Source organism: Mus pahari, chromosome 13 (genome assembly GCF_900095145.1).
Source record: "Mus pahari chromosome 13, PAHARI_EIJ_v1.1, whole genome shotgun sequence".
NCBI lineage: Eukaryota > Metazoa > Chordata > Mammalia > Rodentia > Muridae > Mus > Mus pahari.
Window position 1 is genome coordinate 31,694,478 of NC_034602.1, and position 9,306 is coordinate 31,703,783.

At 48.9% G+C, this 9,306-nt stretch overlaps 1 protein-coding gene across 3 annotated transcripts in view; it reads right to left on the bottom strand.

The window, feature by feature from the left end:
• Window positions 1–9,306, bottom strand: part of Slc2a9 (solute carrier family 2 member 9) — a 124,505-nt gene that overhangs the window by 24,538 nt on the left and 90,661 nt on the right. For all 3 annotated transcript variants that reach the window (XM_021211027.2, XM_029545481.1, XM_021211028.2), the window contains 2 exons: window positions 9,128–9,229; window positions 7,027–7,102 (listed from right to left, as the gene is read on the bottom strand). In XM_021211027.2, coding sequence (XP_021066686.1) covers window positions 7,027–7,102; window positions 9,128–9,229 — 178 coding nt within the window. The remainder of the gene's footprint in view (window positions 1–7,026; window positions 7,103–9,127; window positions 9,230–9,306) is intronic.

The following is a 9,306-nucleotide window of genomic DNA, read 5'->3' on the forward strand; positions in this document are numbered from 1 at the left end:
CTCTCTCTCTCTGTGTGTGTGTGTGTGTGTGTGTGTGTGTGTGTGTGTGTGTGTGTAAACTTTAGGAGGTAGAGCTCTGGAGGATATAGGTCCCTGTGAGTGTGTGTTGAAGGTTACATACGTAGTCTCAGTCTGTCCCACCCCACTTTCCATTTGCTGAGAGGTGAACAACCTCTTTCTGCTCAGTCCTTCCAACTGTAGCCTCCTGGCACATAATGGGCCTGGCATCCATATAATTCAGGACTGTGATGTTACGCATATTGAGTATCTGATCAGAGTAACTTAATATCCTACTAAATGAACATGAACCTGGGACTGGGCTGACTTGAGGAGCAAGCTTTGGGTATCCTCTGCAGGGATTACAGCCCCTCAGGGCTCCAGACTAATGGAGATAAGGAAGCTACACCTCTAGGTTGTCTGAGATGATGGAAGGAGGGAGTTTTAACAGCATGGCTGGAGCTGGCAGCTCTGGTGATGCTGTCTGGATACATCCAGATTCAGGGAAGTAGCTGTGGCTGGGCTGGTTGCCTAGCAACTTCCAGAAGTGTGGAGGTGCCATTCTCAAGGTACAGGGGCCTGAGGGTGGTGGTAGATCTCTCAACTACCTCTCCAACACCATGTCTGCCTGTGCCGCCACGATTCCTGCCATGAAGGAAGCCCCATTGTTTTTCTTTATAAGAGTTGCTTTGGTCATGGTATCTCCTCACAGTAATAAAACCCTAGGACAAACCAGAATCTCCCAAACTATGAGCCCAAGCAACCCCTCTCTGATTCTAAGTTGGGTGTCTCAAGTAATTTTTGAATAATGGGAAGGTGACTAACATGGATGGTAAGTTACTGCGCTGGTCAGTTTAATTGTCAACTTCAAGAACCACCTAGGAAGAGACTTAACAAGGGATTTCCTAGCCCATGTTCACCGTGAGCTTGTCTGTGGGGATTCTCTTGAGCACATTAATTCAGGTGGGAAGACCTGCCTGTGGTGGGGCAGTGCCACTTCCTAGACAGGGCACTATAGGCTGCATATGCGTAGAGAGGTGCTGAGCACTGGCAAGCATGAATGCACTCATGTCTCTCTGCTCTTGATTGTAAATGTGACTACCTGCTTCTAGGTCCTGCCTTAACTCCCCTGCAATGCTGGAATTTCACCTGAAATTGTAAGCTAGATAAACGGTTCTCATTCAAAGTCGCTATTGCCAGGGTATTTTAGCAAGGCAATGGAAACAAGACTAGAACAATGGTTTGAGCTAGCTTCCTTGAGCTAGTTTCCTTTCTCACCCACCTGCCCCCAAGTCCCTCTGCTGTCCTGTCATTCCCTGATCTGGGTTCCTATGCTCTGAGAATATGGCTACTGTCTTCCAGTTGGTCACTGAGGTGTCCCATATTGGAGAAGCTCATTGACAAGTCTCTGACTTCAGAGCAGGTGCCCCTTGGTTTGGAGGGTGACAACCACTCTGCACCACTACACAGCCTCACTCCAGGCTACAGTATTACCACATGTTTTCCCACATGTCTGGGTGGCCTTGGGAATAGGAGTTCTTCCCACTGTGGCTGGTCCTGTGGCTTCTGTCTCTTGCTGAGTCCTCTAGCCTTACCCTCAGATTAGAAAGGAGATCATTCACAAAATGGCTTTTTAAGTGATTTGGACAGTTATGCCTAGGGTTTGGGGGGTGTAGGGGAGGCCATCTCCTACCAGGCTTAGGAGCAGCTATAACTTTACATTGTGTCTTCGTGTTCACAAGCAGGATTCAGAAGGCTCATGTCACCGGGACCTTCCTATAAGCCCCTGTGTGATTATGGGCATGAGACTGGATTTCCACTTCTAGAAGGGAGCTACTATTAATAACACATGCTAATGAGTCCAGACAGAGGTAAGCTTCACCTCCATATAAATTCACTGATATGTCCTTGGCAATGACAGATCATTTTGTACTACCTGGGTTTGTCTCTCAAAGAATCATGACCACACACTGGCTTAGTGTCAGGCTGAGTCTCAGTTTATGGTTCTAGTTGCATGAATATAATTGTACCTATTTTTTTCTACCCCATAATTCCTGCTTAGTCATGAAGACTAGAAATTAATTTTCTTTGTCACTCTGCTTTGGACATAATTTTCTAGCTTCCCAGGGGACTTGAGTCCCATCTAAGTTGGGTAGTTCAGCTGTGAGAAGGCCAAAGGTATGCATAGAAGTCAGTCAGTCTGTCTGTCTGTCTCTCCCTCTCTTCACCCCTCTCTGTTTTTCTCTCTCACTTGTTCAGTTTTTAGCAGGTAGGAATATCTGGGGCTGTGTGCACAGTAGCCATTGCACAAGGAGACTCATCTCTGTTGGCTCTTCACTTAGTGACCTGGGCTCGTGTTCTGGTCTGTAACCCCAAATGAGACACTTGAGATCTTGTAGCTGCGGCTTGAATTTTATTCCAGGATGGTTCATGTTATAAACGCACCTCTCATCTATCTCTGTATACCACATGTGTCATGGGCAGGGTTCAGAACCCAGACCTGATCAACAGTGAGATCACAGACACAGTGAACAAGAACAGCAATGTTCACATAAATCTAGAATGCTAGACACAAGCACCCATTAGTCCTGGTCCCTCCCTGTCCTGGAAACCCCTTGAAAAATGGTTACTGCGAAGTCTGACTCCCCGAGGTTTTCCCCAGGTCAGGAATAGGACCTTTTCACTTCCTTCTCTGTAGATGTGATGAGGGCCTTCTGTTTTCCCTGTTTCACTTGCCTCTGTTCCCATCACCTTACTCAGATTCTCCTCTGGGGTCTGCAAGAGCTTAGTTAGGATGCTGGGTCCTCTGTGAAACTCTGGCTTGCATAGCTAGAGGGCTCCTGTATGTCCTTCGCCCAGCCCTCAGGTAACTTTTACCTACAGGAAAGGCTCCACAGGGCCAGGGTATCATAAGTAGAAGGGACCTCTTTTCAGACCAGACTTGTGCTAGGCAGGCACCTGGTACAACCTATTGGGCCAGCACCTTTCTCTCACTGCTGGCCTCCATCCTAATTCCCAGCTTAAAACACTGTCCTCATCTGGGGACCTCTGTCCTCCCGACTAAGGCTCCCCTCTTGCTGGGTGTCAGGCCCTCATGTCAACCTTCAGACTGGAAATGAGATGTAGAGAGATTTACCGTCCTTCAAAGTGAAGCTTTCGACTGCCTTGTTTATGAGATTCTCTGAGCCACCTTGAGGCTGTGCACACATGAAATATGTCATGGGAAACTGCTGCTTTGTGTTTTTCCTTCCCTCTGTCTAATTTTAACTCCCTGTCAGGTCTCCTTAAATTGACTGCTCAGGAGAGAAGCTGTCTGGAGCAAACTGGTGGGTTCTCCCGGGAGGATTATTCCAGAGGGTCCCTGGGTTCTTGGCATTTCCTTAATGGCTACCGGAGTGTATGTGTGTGGGGTGGGGTGGGGTGGGGGTTAGCATTTTGTCTAAGTTCTGCCCCACTGTTACCTGGCAACAGCTAGGTATGTCTGACCCACTATAAAAGGGGATGTTTGCCCCCCTCCTCTCCCCTCTCTCTTGTTTTTTTGTTTTTTTTTGTTTTTTTTGTTTTTTTTTTTGAGACAGGGTTTCTCTGTATAGCCTTGGCTGTCCTGGAACTCACTTTGTAGACCAGGCTGGCCTCGAACTCAGAAATCTGCCTGCCTCTGCCTCCCAAGTGCTGGGATTAAAGGCGTGTGCCACCACGCCCGGCTCTCCTCCCTCTCTCTTGCTCTTCCTGCTCCCTCTCTGTCCCCTCACTCCTTCCCCCTTCTCTCTCCATGTGCTCATGGCCAGCCTCTACCTCTCTCTCTCTCTCTCTCTCTCTCTCTCTCTCTCTCTCTCTCTTTCTTTTTCTCTCCCTCTCCCTCTCCCTCCCTCCCTCCCTCCCTCCCTCCCTCCCTCCCTCCCTCCCTCCCTCTACAACCCTCTTATCTCCCCTCCCCATGCCCTGAATAAACTCTATTCTATACTATATGGTCGTGTGGCTGGTCCCTCAGGAGGAAGGATGTCTCAACATGGGTGGAGGCACTCCCTTCCCCCACAACTCATCACACATCCATCAAATATACCATTTATCTCTCAGCTCCCTCATTCCTTATTTTTCTAGAGAGCCCCTCCCGGGATGGGCTCTTCCCAGTGACTTAGGCAGATGCCAAGGCTCTTACAGTTTGAATTTCCCTAAGACAGGTCATCTCCCTGGGCCTTGGGCTTGGCAACCTTAAATGTGAGTTTATTGTGGTCCTCGACCCCAGTCCATCTTGTGGCTGAGATTATTGCTTGCTGGGGAGGCATGGCCACTAAGTGAACACCAGGGATTTGGGGATGCAGTATCAGGACCAAAAGTTAGTCTGTGCTTGTAGGGTACAGGTGACTTCCCTGGAGGGAGCCCCCTAGATACCAGCGTGGAGCTGAGCATTTCATGCCCTGAGACATAAAAGCTTTCTCATCAACACCAAGTGCTTTGACTTAAGGGGTCTGAATTTAAGAGCTAAAGCCCAAGGCCAGTCCCTGATTTCTGAGTAGGCACGAAGTCTGAAGCAGAAACTGATGGAAGCTATGGAAATCATCACACTTTAGGATCACCTTCATCTGGGAAGGTCTGTCACACGTGACAAAACTGTGTCTTGTGTAGATACATGCAGGGTAGATTGGTGAAGATGGCCGTGAACCTCATCCCGAGGAGAAACACGTGGGAGCTTCCTCCTCAGATCCAGAAATCTCTGTGTAGGCCCCTTTTCCTCTGAGTCACTTTGAAAAGGTATATTTGTTTACATAGGTGTGGGTACACGTGTGGAGGTCAGAGGGCAAGTTGTGTTGGGGAAGGGTTGGTTCTCTCCTTCCACCATGTGGGTCCTGGGATCTAGTGCATATCTTTAGGCTTAGGGGCAAGTGCCTTTAGCCAGAGCCAACTTTGTAGGTCAGTCTCAAAACGTACCTGATTCTACCCAAGTTTTTAGCAAGCAGTTAATGCACGCTAACCGGGTATATATGAAGGCGTTGAATCATGGGTCTTAGGACAAGATAGATGGTGAAGGTCCAAACCTGCTCTTTCTCAGCTCTGTGACTCAGGAAATTAATCACCCTCAACTGCTTTTCTCTTAGTCTATAAATTGAGAATAAAGTTCATTGGGAAAGAATCTGGAGGCTCACCTGTAACTCATTTTCTATCCCTAGCATAGGGAGGGTAGATGAAAGGGGGAAAAAAGGACCTGGCCATTTCTCTATTCAACAAGCCGATTGCACCTCAGGATTGAACTGGAAGGTAAGAGAGCATCCTATATGTTCAAAGCTGCTGGGGGGGGGGCATCTGGCCTAATATCAGCGGAGGGCTGGGGAAAGACCACAGGGGAAGTGAGGAGCAGTTGTTGGTCATAGGAAACGAGATCAGGTCCCCAGGTCTATAGGCTGCTGCAGCACGCAGGGTGTCTCCTGATAGCTCACTGCCCTGCCTGATAGGTACCTGTCTTAGCTAAGTCTTAGCTGCAGTCAAACACCACGACCGAAAGCAGTTTGGGGAGTGAAGTGTTTTTATTTTAGCTTACAGCTCCTTCACTCCGAGAAGTCAGGGAAGGAACCTGGAGGCAGGAACTGCTTCAGAGGCTGTGCAGGAGTACTGTTTACTGGCTTGCTAACTCATGGCTTGCTCAGCCTGCTTTCTTATTAGCACTCAGGACCAGCAGCCCAGGGGAAGCAATGCCCACAGTAAACTAGGCCTTCCCACATCCATCACCAATCAAGAAAATATACTACAAGCTTGTCCACAGGTCAGTGTGGTGAGGGGTATTTTCTTAATTAAGACCCCCTTCTCCAAAATGACTCTAGTGTGTGTCAAGATGACATAAATCTAGTGAAGCCAGCCCTTTGTCCTCCAGCTGTTCTGAACACCCTGCCTTCATGGTGTGTGTGTGTGTGTGTGTGTGTGTGTGTGTGTGTGTTGAACTGGTGCTTCTGTGATCATTACAAGGTCTCCTCTGTCACCTTATCAGAGTTCCCTAAAACTTTGGACAAGGACAAATGCTTTCCATCCGCCTATTACAAATGGGAACCAACAACATGACTCCCCCTTAAAATCAACAACAAATAACATAGGTTTAATTCCATTTCTATTGCTAGAAATCAAATAAGCAAATGTCACCATGACTGGTTTAGGAGATGCTGGGGTCATCTTGCATACTAGGCAATACATGACTAACTGAACCCCTGTTCCACAATTCAGTCTTTTCATCAACATACAGAAAACCAAAAAAGACTATGAAGTCCTATCAGGGAGAGAGTGTGCAGCCACATTGGATGCTGCCCTAATCCTCTCAGGATCAGTCTTATGGAGGCTCTAGCATGACACAGACACGAAAACAGAAAATGACAAGACCATGAAGAAAACTCCATCCCACAGAGAGGGAAACTGAGGCCCAACAAGAACAGACCTTCCCAATGGATGCATGGCTAGGAAACAGTGGAACTGGATTAATTGAAGTTCCATCAATTGTGGCTCCACCGTTAGCAGGTACCATACAAGGTGGTGGATGGCCACACATGCTGGCCAGGTCTGCGGCCAGAATGCTCCCCAGCTACTTATTGATAGTGTTCTTCCCTGGAGCTGCCAGGATCCCTGAGGGAGTTCGTTCTTTTGGGTTCATACAGTGCTGTCTACCAGCAGTGACACATGGATCCCTGCCACCACCATCAGTGAACTTCCCAGGTCACCAGTGACTTCTCCAAGGCATGGATGTAGCTTGATTATCTTTGACTCCTCACAAGTCATTCCTGAGCCTGGCATATGGCACCCCAGGGTCATCATTATTGGGCTCTCAGACATTACCATCAGCAGGTCTGTGGATTAGCCTGTACCTGCTTTCTAGGAACAGAATGAAGGCAGCCCATTGCACTTAGGTAAGTCCTAAGGGCAAGCAGGGCCACACCCTTTCCCCCATTAGGTTTTGCTTCTTCCAAGGGCCCAAGTGTCCCACTGGACAAGGAGATATCTGCCCCTTCTCTCCAGTTCCCAGACCAGGCACCATACAGGAGGGTGTCCTACCTGGACCACTGCAGAACGAGGCAATGATGGCCAAGATGCACACAATGCTGAGGTAAGGGACCCAGGGAGCTTGGTCCTGCAGAAGGACAACATGAACAGGTGAGAAGCTGTGGGATGGCCAGGGAATCTGAGTTTTTGCATTTTCCTGACTTCATTTGTGTGATAGGCCAATTCCTATCCCTGAGCCCCAGTCACTGCAAACAGCAACCACTCAGCCATTCTGCTCTCTGATGTGGGTTGCAAGATGATGCCAGCGGCATTCCACAGTCACTAGTAAGCAGGGAGTGTAAATAAGTGCATAATTCCCAGCAAACCGAATGCTTGAAAGCAGTCATTCTCAGTTCCTAACGCCATAACCCTTGAATACAGTTCGTCATGTTGGGGTGACCCCCAACCATAAACTTATTTCATTGCTACTTCATAACTACTGTTAGGAATCATAATGTAAACATCTGCATTTTCCGATGGTCTTTAGCGAGCTCTGTGAAAGGGTCATTCAACCCTCTAAGGGATCACAGCCCCTCAGGCTGAGAACCACTGCTCGAAAGGGAGGCATCGATCGGAGCAAGTGTTCAGTCAAGTACCGTCACACTTGACTCAGTACCACTCCTCCTGTGTGAAGCACGGTGTTCACGCTCCTGCCATCCCATGAGTGTGGGGCACTAACTCATTCATGGACTGTGTCCGGGGTTCCTGTCACTCATCTCTAGGCAGGTCTTAAGAGAGCTCTGAGGTCCTGTTGGGTGGGAGTTAGATTGAGGGGGGAAGCCTGAGGCAGAAGAAAGACCGATTCCAGAGCAGCTTCCTTTTTATTTTCCTCTCAAAACCTCAGATGTCCAAGGACACCACAAAGCCACCCAGCTCAGGACAACTATATGCCTGGATACGGGAAAATACCAGCTCAGGCAACACACTGTCTCCCAAGGAAGAACCAGAAGGACTGGCTTCTGACATCACCACACTACCTTTGCCTCTTTCTAGAACTGTTTAGAATGTTAGGATATCTGACTGATGGCCAAGATGCCCAACGTTCAATGTCAAGACTTATTCCTGGAAAGAAAAAAAATGCCTAAAATTACCAGCACCGTTGGCTTGAGACACCCATAGGTGCTCCATGAGTGCAGGCTGCCCTGAGAAGGGTGGGGATCAGAAGGAAAGCCGTGAGCCTGTAATAAAGACCCTGGGATCCAATCCACCTCTGCGTTCATCCAGCCGTGACACCTGATCACTTGTATTTATGGTTCGGACTTTCCCTCCATAAAAGGAGGTAATCTGGGGCTGGAAAGATGGCTCAGTGGTTAGGGGCCCCTGCTGCTCTTGCAGAGGACCCAAGTTCTCTTTCCGGCACTCACATGGTGGTTCACAACCATCTGTAACTCCAGTTCTAGAGGATCTGTCCTCCGTGGGCACCAGTCACACATGTGGTGTGCAGACACACATGCCAGGAGAACATCCGCATGCATAAAATAAAATATTAAGTTTGTCAAAGGAGACAATCCGAGTTTCTTAAGGAGAGCGGGTATAATTGCTCTCCTGTGTAAATATAGGCACCTATAGGTACAAACACACAGTCCTGCATCACTCCTCCCACACGCTGTCAGCGACTCCTCACAGCAGCCCAGGCTACAGGGATGGCTTTCCCCATGTAGAGCCAGGGTCCAAGAGGAGCCTGAAACATGGTAAGTAGAAAAGCCAGGACTCCAGCACAAGGGATCCAGGTGACAGGGGAGTTCCTGAGAAGTCACCTGACACACAGTACCCAGCTCCCTTTGCAAGGAGGTGATAACTGGAAGAGTAAGTTAAGGGCATTTAACATAATCCCCCACTCCAAAGATAGGTAATTGAGGCACGGGGAAGGGAGGAGCCCCGTTCACAACACAGGTCGTCTGTGACAGTAGCAGGGCCAGAGACCAGGCCCTTTCTTGTTCCAAGTTTCAGGGGCCATCGCCAATGCCCCTCAGGGCTCTGGAGTTGAGGCTCCATGGGAGATGCCTCACAGGAGGGGTCTGTTGAGAGGGCGAACCCACAAGACTCCAAAGTGATGAGAGGCAAGCCAGTTACCTGCTGATCCCCTTAAAATGTGACAGGCGCAATATCTCACCTGCAGGGTCAGTGTCGCGGTGAGGGTCCCAAAGAAGAGGGCCATCAGCCCGAAGCCACCAATGAGGAGAGGTCTTCTTCCTAAGCGCTCAATGACCAAGCCCTACTCAGAGAGAGAGAGAGAGAGAGAGAGAGAGAGAGAGAGAGAGAGAGAGAGAGAGAAGGAGGGGGGAGGAAGAG